At 44.8% G+C, this 19,072-nt stretch overlaps 1 protein-coding gene across 1 annotated transcript in view; it reads left to right on the top strand.

The window, feature by feature from the left end:
- PHLPP1 (PH domain and leucine rich repeat protein phosphatase 1) overlaps positions 1–9,257 on the top strand; it is a 135,915-nt gene extending 126,658 nt beyond the window's left edge. Inside the window, exons 14-17 of the mRNA XM_066326033.1 lie at positions 1,755–1,859; positions 2,769–2,963; positions 5,032–5,260; positions 7,174–9,257. Of these exons, the coding sequence (XP_066182130.1) occupies positions 1,755–1,859; positions 2,769–2,963; positions 5,032–5,260; positions 7,174–8,304 (1,660 nt within the window). The 3' untranslated portion in view covers positions 8,305–9,257. The remainder of the gene's footprint in view (positions 1–1,754; positions 1,860–2,768; positions 2,964–5,031; positions 5,261–7,173) is intronic.
- The last annotated feature ends 9,815 nt before the right edge of the window (positions 9,258–19,072 follow it).

Here is a 19,072-nt window from a genome sequence, read left to right as displayed (position 1 = left end):
TTTTAGTATGTTTGGAGATTTTAAAGGAAGCTTGCATACTTGGGAGGATGTTGCCAAGTGATTTATTGGATGTAAGTATTTTCATTAGCAATTAAAATTAAAAAGAAGAAGAAAGAAAAAAAATGCTGTTACTCTGATTTTTAGGAGATAGCATCTAGTTCAGTTGTAACATTCATTTTAAATTCAGACTCTCCAGAAGCCTTAGCCTGTATTGCCAGCATAGGATGTTCTGCTGGGTATCATGGTGCCCCTAAGGAGGCTGGAACCAGTGTGTTGAGGTAGCTTTTTTTTTTTTCTTTTTTTTTTACCACTTCTGGGAGACCTTGAGACAACTCTGGCCCTTGACCTGCCCAGGAGCCAGTGGTCAGTCAACCCAGTTAGAAAAGAAACAAACAAACTTTTGTGACCCAGGTTCCTCTGCCCTGGAGATAAATGCCTTGTATGAGAAGTCTGCAAAGAAAGTGTGTTTGCTGATGTGTGCCCTGCTTTGCAGGTGCAACAGAAGTAAAATATCTGCTACTTGAGAAGAGATACAGGTTTCCAGTTTGATTTGGGGTTAGTTAAATGTTTTTAATATTCAAGATGTTTGCCTCCTATTTGTCACACAGAGGGCTGCAAAACCAAGAACTTAAAACACAAGTGGTTCCAACATTATTGATGTAATTTGTTGGCTTTTAGTCTGCCCTCACTGATGTACATCCTGGCTATTAATGTAAAAAGAAATCAAACTGGATGTGACAGTACTTTAGGTTATTTGAGGAGGGCTTTGCAATGCAGAAAAGACTTTCCTGTGTGTTCAGGTCAGGTGGAGATTTAGAGGAAAAACGAATGCTCAGAGTGAACAGTTAGACCTTTCTGCTTGTGTCCTTTTATGTTTCATTTGGTGCATGAAAGGTTTGGGTGCCTTTGAAGTGTCTGCAGCATGTGGGGAGCTCGCTTTTCCTGCCTTTGGAAGAGAGCAGTAGGGTGCAGGGGGTAGGTCATCTCTCCCCAGCAAACCAGGGCTGCGAAGAGAAGAGTATAAACAGAGAGGGCTGGGCCCTTTTTAAGTCTTTACTGTGCTCCAGGAGATACTTGAAATTCAGGCTAAAGGCTATGTTGGTAGTAAATTGCAGGGTAGAGGATCAAGGGCCTGTGTGAAAATTGAACTGCACAATTGGGGAATGCAGAAGGGCTATGCCTGCTGTCATGGCCACAGACTGGTTCTTGCAGGTTGGTGCGGGATCATGATGGAGCTGATTGCTGTTTTGTGGTGTTTTCATGAAAGGATGTTACTACATGTTGTTTTCTAAACAATTATTTTTTTTTCCATTTAAGGGTTGCTGTGGGTCATACAGATTTCATTTGAATACAATGAAAAGAGCACAGAGACTTGTTAAAATGGCTGGGAGAAATAAAAAAGTTTAAAAAGTTACTTTGCTGTACTGGCGAAGTTTGATGAAAATCAAACTAGTGGCAAATTCGCATTGTATTCCTACAGGACCAGGTTTGAACCAAATAGCTCAGGGGTGAAGGCAGGGAAATACAGGCCAGCTAACCAAAGTGGTGCAGCTAGACACCCTCATAGAGGCTCAGTTATTGTTGTTTGTATACAGGCACATCAAGGTAACCACTTTGGATGTCCTGCTTCGTTTTCTACTATTAAATGTGTTACTAAGAACTGGGAGAGAAAAGAGTGTTCTTTTCACATTTTTGGTTGGAGCATGTCAGCAAGTCCATCTATTGCATGTCTCCCCTCTCCTTTCTCCTTGCAGCAATATCCGGTGCTTCAGGATCGACCAGCCGTCGGCGGGCGACGCGTCGGGAGCGCCGGCGGTGTGGAGTCATGGCTACACGGAGGCGTCCGGCGTCAAGAACAAGTACGGCCTGGCACGGGTTTGGTTGTGCGAGCGCCTCTGGGCCGAGACAAAGGGCTCCTCTCCTCGCTGGAAGTTCTGGGGACGTTTTAGGGCTGGCAGAGGCCAAGCCACGTCTCTCCATTTGTGTACCGAGCTCTCCTGCCTGGCTCTCCCCCTAGGTCTTTTTATGGGAAGTTGCTAAGATACAAGGGTAGCCGACACATTTGGTCTCTGCAAGACTCTGCTCCTTGCAAAAGATCTGAGTGTTTAAAAGCATTTCCCTCTTTGCAAAGCTTCTTTATCTTCAACCAAAGGATGTTTACCAAGCAAATCAGAGATACTAAAGAAGAGACAGAATGGCCAAAACTCTGAATATTCATAGTGTGTGGCGCTCCTGTGACTAAGGCAGCACTGACAAATAATGTACCAAGAGTCTGCTAGTCTCTGTGTTGCTGGCAATGTGATGAATCTTTTTGTTCCTCAAATACCTTTTTAGAAATCTTCTGCACCTAGGTTTCTGTAGCAAGTGCCAGCAAGCCTTTCCTAACTCTTAACTGATTTAACACACAACTTGGTCATCAGCATGCTAGATCCCCAGGCTGGCTTTTGGAGCAGCAAGAGCAGTTTAAGGTGGTGGTGTTTCAGAGATGCTTTCCTTCCCATTTTTACAAATGCGGGACTTGCTCATGTGCTGAGAAGTAGGAAGAATCCTTAGGGCTTGGCTTGAACTTGCAGTATAGTTCTGTCCATGATTTAGCACTGTTGGTGGTCTGACTTGTCCATGCGGCTCAGAAAGCAGTCCTGGAACACTTGTGACCAGAGGTGGTTAAAGCTGGCGCTCAGACCAGGCTGCATCTCTCTGGTCAAAATGACGAGAAACTAGTAGTGGGATAGAACCTCTGATGTTTTCCTGCTTTGTTTGCTCCCTAGGCTGTGTGTGGCAGCACTTTCAGCCAACAACTTCTGTGACAACCGCGAGGCCCTTTACGGTGTGTTTGATGGGGACCGCAATGTGGAGGTGCCCTATCTGCTGCAGTGCACCATGAGTGACATCCTGGCTGAAGAGCTGCAGAAAACAAAGAATGAGGAGGAATACATGATCAACACTTTCATCGTTATGCAGAGGTGAGTCTGGGATCTGAAGCTTTTTTTTACCTTGTCTGTGCTTACAGTGCAGTTTCTTTGCTTTTGGGTCAGGCACCTGCTCTTGCTTCAAAGAAATGCGAGAGGGAGAAAAAAGCTTTGGTATCTAGCTACAGTGTTTTATTGCTTGTTTTCGTGAATATTGCCTCAGTTCCTTTCAGGTGTGGGGAGAACAACCCCAACACCTCTCCAGCCAAAGAAAAAAATTCCAACCCACCTGCAAAGTTACTAAAATGCACATTATTAAGTGGTGGGTGGAGGTTTATTCCTTTTTGGTGTCCTCTCCAAGTCTTAAGGTTTATAACTGGCCATAACCAAGTCAGTGGTATAAATGTCTTGATCATATTTTTAAACTTCGTGGCTACAACTCCCTGCAAAGCCTGAACTCATCCTTTCTGTTTCTACATACCAATTCAGATTATTTAAGGCTACACAAATATTTAAAACATGTAGTCTGAGTTCTTAGAAATCCCTTTGGCCTTTGAATATTATTTGAGCAGGACCCATCCAGAGAGCTTGTGATACAATAGCTGTGAGTGTAATAGTAGTTCTGTGTAGTGGTTTGGAAACTGTGTTGTTCTGGACAGAAGAAGAAATTGTGCCTAGGGAGACACTGGATGAAGGAGGAGTATGAAGGAAATTGAATAGAGGAGAGTGAAGAGGTCAGGGAAAGAGAGGGGAAAGCAAATAAGCAGCTTAGAGACTGAGTAAATGGATCAAATTAAAAGTAGCATTGCTTATTGTTGAATTGCTACATCGTCAGAAAGGAAAAATACTGAAGTTCTTGTATTGGGGAAGATAGGGAAGCAGTAGGGTGGCATTGAATCTTACAAACACAAGGGAGAAAACACTCCCTTCCCATAATTGCTTATTACAGTGCCTCAGACTGCTAACTGAGAAGGTGGTTGCTATATACTTAAAAGATTCAAAGATAATAACAAATCTTGAGTACTGAAAGTACCTACTAAGTGGTTTTGTTTGTTACTAATGCAATTTATGAGAAATGTGGCATTCCTGCAAAAAGCTTTTTTTTTTTTTTTTCCCCTTTTGGTCTCAAAGCAAAGTCAGCTGACCACTTCTTTGGAGAAATAGAGATTATATTGATTCCAGTTGCATTTAGCCATTCACTGATGATCACAGATGATCTGTAGCACTCCAAGAGTGTATTTGTAAAATAATAATGTAGAAAGCACATTGAGACTTGGTTGCAAATTTAGTTGTCCATTCTGTCCCCAGGATTTTGAATCTAAAGTTCTTATTAGCTATACCTACCCTTAACATAAATATTAGTAATTAGCTTTCTAATTATTTGTAGGAGCAGGATCCTGATATACAAGATACTGGAAAGAATGGGTCTTTTTTCACAGTCTGATATTGACATTAGTTACATTTTAATGCAAGCTTCTGAAAACTTCAATTTTATCCATTTTTCCCCCCTTTTTTCTATTTGTGGCTTCTGCCGAAAAAGCAGGCCCAAACATTTTTAAGAATTTTGAACAGGTTAGTACCTGACAGTATAAATGAAAAATCTACCTTCTTACAGTGGAATTCACAGCCATTGTGATTTTTTTTTTTTGGTCATAATTTGATAACTTTTAAGAGCATTATCCTGAAGATATCACAAAACAGTAAACCTCCGCCTTCTGCTTTTGCTCAAAAGTAGAGGTTTTTTACAGTCAGAATTTCCTTTTTTATAATAAGATCTGTAGCTTCAGAAGCCAAAGCTCTATCTGGCCTTTAAAACAAGTATCTATTAGATGTAAAGGAAAACTCTCAGAAGTACAAAGATTTTTTTTTTTTTTTCTGAAATTGAGCATATTTGAGTATCTGCATATGTGAAAATAACACCCTGGATAAGAATTGCAGGTGGGATCCCTGCAGTGCTGCTGCTGTAGTGTCAATCTTCAGTGGACACTTTGTTTCAGTCCCAGTGATTCAATAGAGGCAGTGCCCTGGATGTTTCTGGTTGTAGAACAGGGGCTGTTTCTCTGTAGTGCCCGAATACTTGTTTTCCAATTAAAGAACAATCACTGTTTTGTTTAAATTCCAGGAAACTTGGAACAGCTGGACAGAAACTTGGAGGCTCTGCTGTCCTTTGCCATATAAAACATGATCCCATGGACCCTGGTGGATGCTTCACGCTAACCTCAGCAAACGTGGGGAAGTGCCAAACCGTTCTCTGCCGGAATGGGAAACCTCTGCCTTTGTCCAGGTGTTACGTGATGAGCTGTGAAGAAGAGCTGAAGAGGATTAAGCAACATAAGGCCATTATCACAGAGGTTAGAGAACAGCTGGGGACTGCTGCAACTTGCAGCTTCTTTGAAGAGCACAGCAGTGCATGAAATGACATGTTGATATCAGTAACCTTTAGGAGGTGGTGTTCATGGTGTGGGTTCCTCAGTTGCACTTATCCTGTCAAGGTGATTCATAGCATGGAGTCAAGTTGCTTTTCCATTCCATTGCCATGCTGGATTTTGATTAGCTTTTAAGAGTGAGCAGCTGTGAGCATGTTGCATTGAAACAGGAAAGCAGATACTCTCCTTCTAATGGGAGAGGAATTGCTGTGTTGGAACTGTCATGGAGAGCTTTTCTAATTAAAAAGGATGAGAGGGCAGAGCACTTGGAGCAATGCCGTCCTTCCCTTAGGAGACTCCTTGCTCCTGGCAGGCTGACTTTGCTGTCTGAGCTATGTTCCCAGAACTGCCCTTTGACAGGCTGCTTTTGAAGAGAGCACTTGCCCAAAAGGAAAACTCACCCTGTGCTCGGCTGAACCATGAGAGAGGAGAAAACTATTTGTTCCTTTCTTAGAAGCTTGAAGCCACTGCTGTCAGTTTTACTTTGCCTTGTGTGACACATGCAGAGGAGTAGAAAAATATCGACTACTCCTAATGGTGAGGGAAAGGGCAGAAACCTCCCTGCTGTGTGCCTGAGAGCAGAGTGGGCATGTGTGTGTGGAGTAAGTCATGTGCCTGTTCATCTTGCCTGAGAAAGGTGAGGGCTGGGATCTCAAACATGACAAGTTGAAAGGGAATCACTCAAATGTAGTGTGCCTCATGGAGGCATGCTCATTCTGTGGCTCCATAGAAAAAAAGGGGAATCTCTGGGCTGAATCTTCAGATGACACTCTGATTTCATGCACACTGATGGCTTATCACTGCTGTCAGCCTTCTAATGGGAAAGTTAACAAGCTGACATGGGAGGTTTTTTTCTTTTCTTTTGAGTAATTTTAAAGAGGAAGCTTTTTTAGTCTTGGTTTGCTTTTTCGTGGTTATCTGCTTTATAATAACCCCTACAGTTATTAGCTGGACCCAAAGAGTGTAAATCTTCACCTTTGCTGCTGTTCTTGAATATGCAATTAGCAGGGTGCAGCTATCCCCAGCAGGCTGACAGATAGCCAGACTTGCTGCTTCAGACGCTTGCTCTGCTTCTTCTGGCAGCTTGGATTCTAACCAGGACAGGATTCTGGGATTTGGACGTGCATGGGATTCTTTTCCCAAATGCGTCCGTTTTTACTGATGTTATCCCTTCAGATACTACTCCTCCTCCCTTTGGAAATGTCATATCTAAGTGGAAATGTAGTAAGTAATTGGGGCGTGTAAAACATTTCACTACAACTTAGCTGACTGAGAAATGTGGACTTGGTCTCTGCTACATTTGCCTTGCATGCTTAGTTTAAAGGGTTTTTTAAAATGAACCTTGGTTTCTAAAGTGATGAGCCAAGATGAAACCTACAATTGTTACAGCTGCAAGAGATGACAGAGAATGACCTGCCCCTATATCAAATGTGTGTTGCTTTGCTCTGTCTAAAGCCAGATACCGTGGGTGGAGGAGGGATAAGTCTGACTCACTGGTTAAAGATTTGTCCAGTTGGCTCTTGCAGCTGCAGGAGCAGAATAGATGGCTCTTTGTTGCAGCCTTCTGCTTTGTTGGTCTGTGCATAGGTGGTGCCAATGACAAATCAGTTTGGTGTAGGAGGTGCAGCACAGGATTGCAAGAGAGCTCTTGCTGCACTCTAATTCCAGCTCTGTCACCTCCTTGCAAGTCACTTTGCTTGTCTGTCTCCTTGTCTGTGAACGGCAATGTTGGGGGGGTACTGCAAAAACAGCCATCAGTAGAAGGCTGTTCAAGGAGAGGCAAGTACTGTATATCCTTGTGTGTCTTTTTGCCAATGTCCTGTCCTTTCTAATTTCAGGATGGCAAAGTGAATGGTGTGACAGATTCAACAAGAATCCTGGGGTACACCTTCCTTCACCCAAGTGTTGTGCCGCGCCCTCACGTCCAGTCCATCACCTTAACTCCACAAGATGAGTTCTTCATTCTGGGGAGCAAGGGGCTGTGGGACAGTCTCTCGATGGATGAAGCAGTTGAGGCCGTCAGAAACGTGCCTGATGCCCTGGCGGCTGCCAAGAAGCTTTGCACTTTGGCCCAGAGTTACGGCTGCAACGACAGCATCAGCACTGTTGTGGTTCAGCTCAACGTGACAGAAGACAGCTTCTGCTGCTGTGAGCTCAATGGGGTCCCGCCCCCCAGCCCAGGCATCTTTCCCCAGTCCGTCAACGTGGTCATCAAGGACAGGCCCACAGACGCGCTCGGGATGCCGTCCTCAAGCAGCGGCATGGCTTCGGAGATCAGCAGCGAGATCTCCACCTCGGAAATGAGCAGCGAGGTGGGGTCCACGGCCTCGGACGAGCCTCCCCAGGTGGCCATGAACGAGAGCAGCCCGGCCTACCCGGGGGAGCAGCGCTGCATGCTGCACCCCGTCTGCCTGTCCAACTCCTTCCAGCGACAGCTCTCCAGTGCCACCTTCTCCAGCGCCTTCTCCGACAACGGCCTTGACAGCGACGACGAGGAGCCCATCGAGGGCGTGTTCACCAACGGCAGCCGCGTGGAGGTGGAGGTGGACATCCACTGCAGCCGAGCGAAGGAGAAGCACCTTCTCCAAGTGCCAGTGGAAGCCAGTGACGAAGGTATCGTCATCAGTGCCAATGAAGATGAGCCCGGCCTTCCCAGGAAAGCTGAGTATTCTGCCGTGGGCACAATAGGGCGCCGGCGGGGCAACGGCTCTGTGGCACCGCACGAGAGGAGCCACAACTTAATTGAAGTTGCGACGGATGCGCCGCTCAGAAAAACCGGAGGCTACTTTGCTGCTCCAGCACAACCTGATCCTGATGACCAGTTCATCATCCCACCAGAGCTCGAAGAAGAAGTCAAGGAGATTATGAAGCAGCACCAGGAGCAACAACAACAACAACAGCAGCAACAGCAGCAGCAGAGGCAGTATCCAATGGACCACCTGGCAGACTATTACGACACACCACTATGACCCACTCTATTTTCTGCTCAGAAATAAACTAACAAATAAGGAGACTTGACTGTGAGACCCAGTGGGCTTGCATTACAGCAGGGGTTTTCCTTATACTTTTCCTTTATATACTTCATTTTCCTTATCCTGCCACTACAGATAACTGCAGCTTTTCAGTTTGTTAGGTTTAATATTCATTGACTTTCTTCTAGAGACGCTTGACTGGTAAAGTTTAAAATAGTTAACCCTCCCTTAACATATCAAATGTAAAAACAGGAAAACAAAAAAAAAAAATTAAAAAAAAAGAAAAAAGTTTAATATATTGCTGAGAAACAGATGATGATGTAATATTTTTTAAAATGGCTTGTTTGTTTTGTTTGAAAAGCAGGGCAGTAGCCAGTGCTAAATGATTTAAGTAATATTGTAATACTGTATTTCTTTGAGAGAAAAGGCTTTTTTTGGTCTTGAAAATGATAGACATTTGTAGAATATGGAGACTAACTCCTAGGAGTTGCTTTACTCTTTCAGGTGACTTAAGTCACTGAGATTCACTAATTTTCTCTGAGAGAACAGTTGATTGGGAAATTCCTGTAAATAGCTCAGTGTTGTATAGTGATGCTTACATGTTTTGTAGCCTTGGCATTAAGGACACAACCTGAAAAACTGACCTTTTTTCTTAAGCGACTCTTTGGGCCATGGTCATTAAGCGTGATGGACTGTGTGGCTGTGTACAAGTTAGCTAGAGCCCAGGTGGTGTAGACTGTTCAAAGAAACCCACTTTTTCCTCCGGTCTCTTTCTTTCCTTACTTTTACAGACACGTTTTGTTTGTGTTCCTTACTGCTGCCACAGCCAGCATGATTGTATAGAGCTCATTTGCTGTAGAACATTTACATACCAAGAGTTATATTAAAGCTGAATGCACAAATGAACATGTCATAATTTTTGTTATAATAAATATGAAATTTACACCTGATGTCTGCTTTTATGTCTGACTAGCTGAGCAGCAGCTCTCAAACAGCTGCTTGCTGTGGTTCCTTAGTGTGCTGCTCAGCTAAACAAAGAAGTCTTGAAATTTTTTCAGCTCGATCACACTTTTACACTAACTGCAGAAGCTCACTTGTACTTTCAGAATTCAAAGGTTGTGGAAAGTGGCCTTTAAAAGATACAAACCAACTCTCTGAGGAATTGACCTCTTCCTTTTTTTCTTTCTCGGTACTAATTCAGCACTATTGATTTGCCCTTTGCCACAGTATTGACAATGCCAGAAGACTGAAGAGGAGCGGTGTGCTCTGGCTCTGTCCCACTGGGACTGAGTGACTGAAGATAGAAATGATGAAGGGAAAACAAAAGGTAGAAGGCAAGCATTGGATACTGAGAGAAGAGAGAAACTATGAAGAGAAGGCAGAAAAATGAATTTAAAACTACCTATGTAAATTTGCTCCAGTGTGCTGCATGAACATGAGTTCGATGGCAATCAGACTTCGGTAGCAAAGGGGCATCTTCTTGTGATTCCTGTGGGAAAGGAGCAGTGTCCTTTCACAGCATTGCCCTCAGCCAACTGCTCCATTTTACTTCTCATTCTTTAAAAGCTGAATTAGTGTGCAGTCATGACAGTGTCTTGTCCCTTCTTGGCATTTGGTCTGTATTTGAGAAGAGGACTGTGGTGACAGGCTGTTGTCCTTATTCTGTTCAAGGGTGAAATAGCCAAGTTAGAACAGGATTGCTGTTAACAGAAGATTTTGGGTTACTTTCCCTTAATAATAATAACAGAGGAGCAAACATTAAAATACCTGGTTTATAAATGTTTATAGCACTGTCTACTGTGGATCTAGAAGACTGTACTTCATTGTAATTTGAGCTTCAAAATATCTCTTTCTTAAAGAAAACTCATTAAATAATGTATTTAAACAAAAAAGCTTTATGGTTTATTGGTCAGTAACTCTTAAAGGGTTCTTTGGTAATCATTTTGTATATTTTAGATTTTGCTGAATCGATTCATTGTCCTTGGAAAATGTTCTCTTTTATTCTGTTTTGGTGAGGCTTGAGGCTGAAGGTGATAACAAGCAAAGACACTATCTTTATTTTCCTGCCACTGGTGGAGGAGTAACCTTGCTGCCGCCGTCTGTGGTCGTTGTGCTGAGGTGTCTCTGCTCTGCTGTATGTGGGGTATCCCAGAGAGAGGAGCAGAGGGCAGGACTGGGGTGGAAGGGGAACCGTTTCATGTGAGCTAAACTTTGGCTCAGTGCTGACAAATGATACTCCCCTTCTCTCATGTGAATAGGAGGATATGCACGTAGGCTCTCTAAAGATTTTCCCTTCCCTCCATTTGAAGGACAGACTCCCAAAAACTTGCCAGCCCCTGTGGCATTCACTGCTTACAGATGCTGTGGTTTCCCTCCTGATGCCCTTACTTGGAAGTGTAGATGGTTAAATCTGACAGCCCACTGGAGGCTGCCCCTTTCCTGGTGCCTTCTGTAAAGTTAGCAGCAGCATCCTGGAGTCAGGGCTTCTGTAGCAGCAGAGTGACAGGATTTTGGTGGAGGAAGCTGTACCTTTGGATTTTTGCTCTGCCTTGAAAAAGGTAGCTGTGATAGTAGCCTCTCTTAGCAAGTCATAATGTGGAGGATTGATGCATTCATCCCTGTACTGGGCTTTGTGTCACGTGTTGGGCTAGATTGGTAGGTTTGGCAAGTTTGTAAATAGCATTTATTTTGTCCTGGCTTTAAACTATGACTTGAAAAACAAGGTACAGTGTTTGCAACTCATGATTTTTTCTGAACATTGCCGGGCTGTTTCACAAAAGGGGGTTAGTGTGTTCTTACTTCATGGGGGCTGAAGCTAACGTCACTGATTACATCTACATGCACTAATACTGGACAGGATTTTTGGGTTATATTCACAGAGTATTTTGCACAGTTTTGACCTACTGGGAACTATCTGACTCAAAGAGATGTGGATTTGTTTGCAGAACTTGATAGCTGTAGCAGGGAACAATGATTGGGAGCTAAAAAGAAGGCGGCTTTCAGCCATGGAAAATGTAGAACCTTATTACCTTTATAATGAAACCTTGCATGTCCTTTGAAACTTGCTGATAGCTGGATCTGAGACAAGCAGAAATGCATGAATAGGAGGAGGTAGATGGCTGATGGCAGAGAAGTGAACATATTCACATTATTTCCTCAAAGATAATTTTAAACAGAAAGTTGTGGTACTACTGAGAAGTAACTGAGTGGCTTCTGTGCTTGTAAACACAAGCCTTTTGTTAAAAGCCATAAAAGCTTTTTTCTTGCTTTCTGCCCATAGTGCTCTACTTTAATGCATTTTGTTGTGCAGAGTAGCCTATTGGTATCCTGCCTGTGCAATTCAGCGTGTGGCACCACCACCTCTGTGATGGTGACCAGTGCCATGGTGCCGTCGCCTTCCTCTGGCTTACTGGCCTCGGAGCGTGCTGCTGCATCCATGTGGGTTGTCTCCCTCACGGCTACAGAATGTGCTGCTACTGTAGTGCCCCAAAAGTCTTGCTTTATATCATGTCTCCGTAGCAAACTCAGCTTCATCATCAGCCCTCATGTTTGCAACTCATACACGTAATTTTCCAGCAAATTGTACATATTTATTTTTTAAGCATAACTTTGCTACTTTGGAAGCGCTTCTCTGTGGGTCTGGGTGTTAATGAAATGTCACACTTGGCTCTGAAGGTAATTTCTGCATCACTGCACTAGTCATGGATGGTGCCTCTCGGGTGCAGCCTTGCAGGCCTGGGATTGCAAGTGTGCGCTTGAGTGGGTTGGTTGGGATAACCCCGTGAAGGGTGTGCTGGGATGGGGGGCAGGAGGGCTTGAATCAATTCAGACAGAGCAGCAGGATTCAAAGGAGTGAACAGAGCAGTAACTTCAGCCTGATCCGCCTGATTTCCTTGGACACTGCCAGCCCTTGGTGGAGAGATGCACTTTTTCTAAGAGGAGAAGGCACTGAAAGCCAAACAGTTCTCAGCAGTGCTGTTGGGTCAGGTCCCTCAGAGCTTTGGCTGCAGGGGGGAGCTACATGGCCAGAAGTTGGTAAAAATATCTTCTGGGCTCAGCTGGAACCAGGACAGTCTTGGCATCTGTTAAATGACTCTATGTTTACTTTCCTCTGTTAAACTGCTTTACTGCCCTGCTTTGTTAGTTCAATTGACTTGTTTGGGGCTAACGTTGGCTATTGTTGCAGTAATTGCTTTGTCTTACAGATTTGTTACCTTCGTGCTGCACTGAGGGTTTCATGGGGTGCTGCATGAACCAATCTGTTTCTTCTTGATTGCTTGCATTTTCCTATGCATTACACTGATGCATTAAGTGTTCAAGTGCCCTGCCTAACAAGACTGCTGCTTCTATGGAAAGCTGAAAACTAAAATTTGGCTGCTGCCTGAGAGCAAGTAACTCTCTGCAGCCATTTCAATGAAAAGGTGGGGGTGGAAAACCCCCAAATATTTAATAGATTAGCCGCAGCCCCAGGGCAGAATCAGTGTACCATTTATCTAGGACATCAGTGCGGAAAAAGTTCCTTGTTTGCTCCAAGTCCCTGGTTTAAATGATTGGTCCCTGCTTTTATCCAGACCGTTTTATTTGTATTTCCATTCCTGTTGAGGTCAACAGTTCATCCTTTAGATCATCCTTTCTCAGGCTGACAGGTTTGGATTCACCTGCGGTTGACTTGGATACCTCGTCCTACCTTTTATCTCATGCCATGAGCTAAGCTTGCCCTCTAGGTTGAGACTGAGGCAGGATCTGAACGAGGCAGACACTATCTCATCTTTTTCCATATTTTTTTAATATTGTAAGACAAAGAGAGACACTTAAACTGCAAGAGCTCATCCAGAAGCATGATGGCATGAGGAAGCTGATGAATAATAACTGCAGTGTGACAGACCTGGGACAGGCAGGACTGGTCTGTTCCCTCATAGGGGAGATGCAGGAGCAGGTGATCCCCTGAGGCTTTCTGCTGTAGGAGATTCAGGGTGCCTGATTTACAGTCAGAGTGTGGATTCCTGCACGTCAGGCTTTGGGGAAGAGGATGAAGTATGCAGTCCCAAGGCTGGGAAGTCGTTCCTTCTGGTGGTTGAAGTTCAGCTGGCTCTTCTTGCCCTGTTGCCATTAGGGTCTCAATTCCAATGCCCTGCTGCTCATCACAGCCTCTGGTGCACGTTTGGTGTTTTTGTTTAAGCTTGTTCTTCTGTGTCTCTCATTAAAATTTAAGGAAACAGACAGAAAAGGGATCTTTTACCAGTGGCTCTGTAGAACTGTCGTTGGAGGTTTATGTTTAGGGCATGTAAAGGTAACTTAGAGGTGTCCCAGGGGCCATCAGTGGGCAGGGATGGGGCTCTGGAGGACTTCAGGAGCTCTGTGATGAGAGCCTGGGCACCAGACACAATGCTCTGAGCACAGCAGGTTCTCCCCTCGTCAGATTCAGCACAGCTGCACCAAGAGAAATAAATGTGTTTTAACTGTAAAGTTGTCAGTATTGACTCGTGGAACAGATGGGATTGTTTTGCTAATTAAATGTATGCTGTTGAATGCTTTAAAGGAAATTGGGATGCAGAACTATGAAGAGAGACTGGTGTAGCAGAAGTCTATGACTTGTAAGATGCTTTTTCATTTTAATCCCTCTTAAGGAGAGAGATGCCAGCATTTTGTGGAAAAAAACCCAAAACAACAACAACAAAAAATCTGCAGTAGGTGTACTTGCAGTTTGTACTTACCTTGGTCTTGAAATTATGAATATATAGTGACATATAGTGCACAGAATAGTGCATAGAATCCATAGTGAAGTACTCTGCTCAAATGTATGTAAAATCGGGTGGCAAATAAAAGCAAAAGCTGCTTTGTCTTTTTTAAAGTGGCCAAAGCTGCCCTCCTGAAAGCAAACTTTGCCAAGTCATCTATGGTAAAGAGATTTTTTTTCTGTTCTCTCATTTGTGTTGGGCAAAATTTGACCACAAATTTTCAGAATTTGTTGTTTTGCCGTTCAAAATCAGCTCAGGTATCAGCAGAGTCATTCCCTGGCATGTTTTGAATGCTTTGGAAATAAGAACATAGGGAAGGATGTCCCCAGACCATCCTGCACCGTCAGAAATAGGGACGTGTACGAAGGGCCATCCATAGCTAGTGACCTTCCCCACTCCCAGTGGTCTGTGGCTTGCACGTGTTTGAAGGAGCAATGCCCTTGTGAAGATGATCAGAGATGGCTTTCCTGTTTCTGCTGGTTTTTTTCTGATGAGGAACCGAGCGTTTATATGTGGGGCGGGGAAAGGCGTATTCCTGCTGTCCGTATTACTTGGGAGCTGCAAGGGCTCCCCCTCGTGTTACCGCGGGACAGGACCGGCACCGCTGCATCCTCCTTGGCGGCGCCGGGGAGCGGCTGCATCCCGCACCCTTGTGCTCCCTGGTGCGAGCCGTGCAGCAGCCTTTCTTCACATGAGCTAGGAAGGCAGCAACACTGACATAGCAGGAGTCTGCTTCGCACAGACTGAGGGCTCTCAGAAGCCTCCCGAGTGTTACAAGTGTTTGCTGTGGGTCCGAAAAAGGATGTGAGGGCTGAAGGAGCCAAGGAAAGCCACACCTGATACTGCTCAGGAGAGGACCTGCAGTGCTGCCAGGTAAGACAGGGCCTTGGCAACGTCTCACGTAGTCTTAGCAAACCATTGGCAATGAGAACTTGATCCCAGCATGTCTTACTTATTTGGACCAATAAACTGCCAAATCTTCACCTTCAGAGCTGATTCACAACAGTCCAAAAATCTGAATCTTCTTTATGTTGGCACAAGTGCTGAAGCATGTCCAGAGAAGAGCACTGGAACTGGTGAAGGTCTGGAGCTCAAGTCTGCTGAGGAGCAGCTGAGCGAGCTGCTTTGTTTAGGTTGTTCAGGAGAAAAGGAGACTCAGGAGATGTTACCACTCTACAACTGCATGAAAGGAGTTGTAGGTGAAAGGAGGCCAGGTGGGGTTGCCTCTCCTCCTAAGTAGCAAAATTAAAGGTAATGGCCCCAGGTTAGACCAAGGGAGGTTTACAAAAGTTTCTTCACTGTAAGTATGTTCAGGACTGAAATAGGCTGCCCGGGGAAGTGGTGGCATCACCATCAGTGGAAGTGTTTGAAAGATGTGGCTGTGGGCACTTGAGCACATGGTTTAGAGGTGAACACAGCAGTGCTGGGTTAACAGCTGGACTTGATCATCTTAGAAGTCTTTTCCAACGTTAATGACTCTGTGATAGGGCCATCTTGTTGGGGAATTACTTTTGCACTCTGAAGCAAGGAAAACACCCTGTTTGCCCCTGTGTGCATCTGTCTCGTGAGCCTTTCTATATCCTTCTGAAAAACTAATTACCTGTAAAACACATGCAGGCATTTCCCAGGCTTGAGCCCTTCAGCACGGCCTGAGAGTTTTGGGGAGCCCAGTAGCAGGTGCAGGTCTGTGTGCAAAAGGCATCCCCGGAAATCAATAGACCATTTGTGGTGATGAAGGGCATCCTGTGACTTGCCCGTTTTGCACTGTCACATGCCCGAACCAATTACATCAAACGCCTTGACAACTGGTGGACCTTGTGAGGGGTCTCATGTTTTATTTATGACGGGTGATGCTGAGCATCTGTGACAGTTTTTATGCTGTGCTGGCATTAAGCTGCAGCAATACACTGAGCGCCACCATTTCTGGGAGACAGACAATTTGAAGGAGAAGAATAATGACAAATGTCACAGCTGTCATAAACAGTGCACTCAAAGTGCCCTTCAATAACTTACCTGAGTCTTGAAAAAGAAAAGGAGGTGTCCGCGTTCGGCAAATGTGATTGAGGGATCTGAGTTTCTCAAGGTGTATCTGTAGCTTTGCTTAACTCTATGGTGAATGTAAGTCGTGGTGGAAAACTACCAGAAGAGTAACTTAAATGAAGGCAGGTCTGCACTAGGAGTAAAATACATGGATTATGAAATAAAAACTCCATTCAAACTGTTCTTTAGTGTTCTAATCCCTGTATGTATTCTCATCAATTTAAAGCAGTTTCCCATGTAAACTGAGATCCTGATTCTTCTTAATGCTAAGCTTTGAATTCAGTTTCTGCTGTTGCACAACTGGTTTATGTCCCTAGCTGTTTCTGCACATTGGATACACTCAAACTCTTTTCTGGAGGACTCATGGAGAAAGCTTAAATTGGGATAAAATATATTACAGTCTGGGAATTTTCTTTTAATTATCTTTTGTCATTAAGAAAATTGGAGAGCTTCTTGTTTCCACTTACCTGAAAATTTCCTCTCTGCGGATGGGTACAAAGATCCTTCCCCCTTACAGCTGCTCTGCAGCGGGATGGCAATGCCCTAATACATGCAGATCTTCCAGCAGCACCAGATTTCCAGATCCAGATACATTAATTATTTGGAAAATGTAAAGGTTATGTTAAGCTGGCAGTTTACTCAGTGTTGGGATGCAGGATCAGGGGAGAGGATTTCCTCCCCTCCTTCCTGCTCTCTACTTCCCTTTTTTTTTTTCTTTCTTTCTCAGCCTAAATTTCTTATGTCCTTTGTTTCTTCCTCAAGACTAGGGCATGGAGACACATTTTTTTCAAAGACAGATTGTTTTTCTTTGAGACTCTTCTGTGGGGAAGGGGGGGTCTCTCTGTGGGTAGCTAATGCTGGGGGGCTCAGCTGGAGGCTTTTCTCTCTGACTGACTAAAGCTGTTTGCTCACACATTGAAGCAGACTGGTGCAAATGGATGGTTTAAATTCCAAAGGGGCTGGCCAGGAGTCTCACAGGTAACTCTTAAGATAAATGAGCTACTCAGCCCAGCTCCTTTCACTAGTGACCTGTCAGCTGCAGTGGGGCTTTTCTCCTGCCAGGCAGCTCCAGTTCAGCCTGCAACCTGCATCCATTTCCTCACATCTCCAGGGATGGCCATTTTAATCCTCTTTGTGAAGGTTCAGCAAAGGCTTGGTGTGCCAGAAGACTTCTTGCTGTACCCAAGTCTGTGAGGTTGAGATGCTGTGCTGTTTACCCACAGGACAGCCTCTTGGAAAAGGGCAGATTTGGCCTTTGCTATCCCTGTTTCCTTCACAGCAGGTGAGGAGCTGTGGTGGTCACAGAGGCCAAGCTGGATACACCCTGAGGATCCCCCTTACCAAAGAGGAACTGAGGGTGACGGCTGTGTGCACTCCTTTGGCTGCAGGCTGAATTAGGCTGTCAGGAGCTGTGATAGAGAAACAGCTGAACTTTTTTTTAGTGCCGACCTTGAGAGCTGCAGGCAGGCAATGCACACACACACATATACACAGGGCAAGCAGCAGAGAAAGGCTCAAAGAAATGGTATGGCTGATGGGAGCCATTTGCCCTGGCTTTGTTCACTGGTCCAAACGTGGATTATTGTCCCATACCAACTGGCAATTGCTGCTCAGAGGTAATGATCAGGCACAGCCATCTCCAGCAGAAAGTGGGAAGGCTAATCTGCCCTGGAAAAAGGACCACCTGCAATGGCAGCTGAGGATGACAGCCTGTTGTGGCCTTAGTCATGTGTGTCTGCTAGAAAATCTCTGCTCTTGTATTACACCTTCCCAGCTCACACAGTCAAGACTTTAATGTCTTGCAGAGGACATCAAGCATGGTGTTGTTACAGAGTGGTTTGGATTGCTCTGGTGGTATTTGGGTTCTCCTTCACCTAAACAGGTAAGAAAGTAGCTCCTTTCTGCCTTAGTCCTCTGAGAAGTATTTCTGGGATTTCCCCCTCTCCTCTCCTCCACTTCCCTCTGTGAAGGTGAGTGGAGGAAACAGCACTATTTATTTCCTCTGCACAAATATTTCCTAATAATCTTTTTTTCATGGTGTCAGGGAAGGAAACAAATTCAAGGCACAAAATTTTCAAGAAACTCTCAATCACTGGGCTGTGGCTTTCTTTGGGGTCCTTCTGCTTGCAGTGTTGCAGGACCTCCAGATGTTTGTTGATGACACCAAGCTGACAGCTGGAATGCTTGAGGGAAGGGATGCCATCCACAGCCACCTGTCCGGGTCTCCAGCCTTAAGGAGTGGGCTGATGTGAACCTCACAAAGTTCAAACAAGGCCAAGTGCAATGTCCTGCACCTGGGTTGGGACAATCACCAGTATCAGTACAGACTGGATGGTGAAGGGATGGTGAGCAGCCCTGTGGAGAACAGGGGGGATGAAAAATGGTGCGTGAAAAAATGGATTTGAACTGGCAGTGTGCTCCTGCAGCCTGGAAAGCAACTCTCATACTGGGCTGCATCAAAAGCAGCATGCCCAGCAGGGTGAAGGGGGGGATTCTGCCCCTCTGCTCTGATGAGATCTCTCCCACCCAGAGTGCTGCATCCAGCTTGGGGGTCCCAGCACAGAAAGGACATGGACCTGTTGGGACAAGTCCACAGGAGGGCCAGGGCAATGATCAGTCTGGCTGTGAAGACAGACTGAGAAAGTTGGGGTTGTTTGCCTGAAGAAAAGGCAGCTCTGGGAAAACCCTTTTATCTTTCACTATATAAAAGAGGACTGATAAATGTGAGATAGACTTTTTACTAGAGCCCATAGTGACAGGATAAGGGGGAACCATTTTAAATTAAAAGAGAGTAGAATTAGTTTTGTTATAAGGAATAAACTTGAGGCTGTAAAAGTTAAAAATGTGAGGGATTATGAGTGCAGGGAAGCCACTGGGTGAGGAGCTGAGAGAATGTGACTGGGACTGACCTGTATTCAGCACCTACTTTTTGACTCTCTACATAAAACACAGAAAATTGCTCCTGCTAACAGGAAAGGGACCCAAAA

The sequence above is a fragment of the Sylvia atricapilla genome, chromosome 1, assembly GCF_009819655.1.
Source record: "Sylvia atricapilla isolate bSylAtr1 chromosome 1, bSylAtr1.pri, whole genome shotgun sequence".
In the NCBI taxonomy this organism is placed as follows: domain Eukaryota; kingdom Metazoa; phylum Chordata; class Aves; order Passeriformes; family Sylviidae; genus Sylvia; species Sylvia atricapilla.
This window is presented reverse-complemented; position numbering and strand designations above follow the sequence as displayed.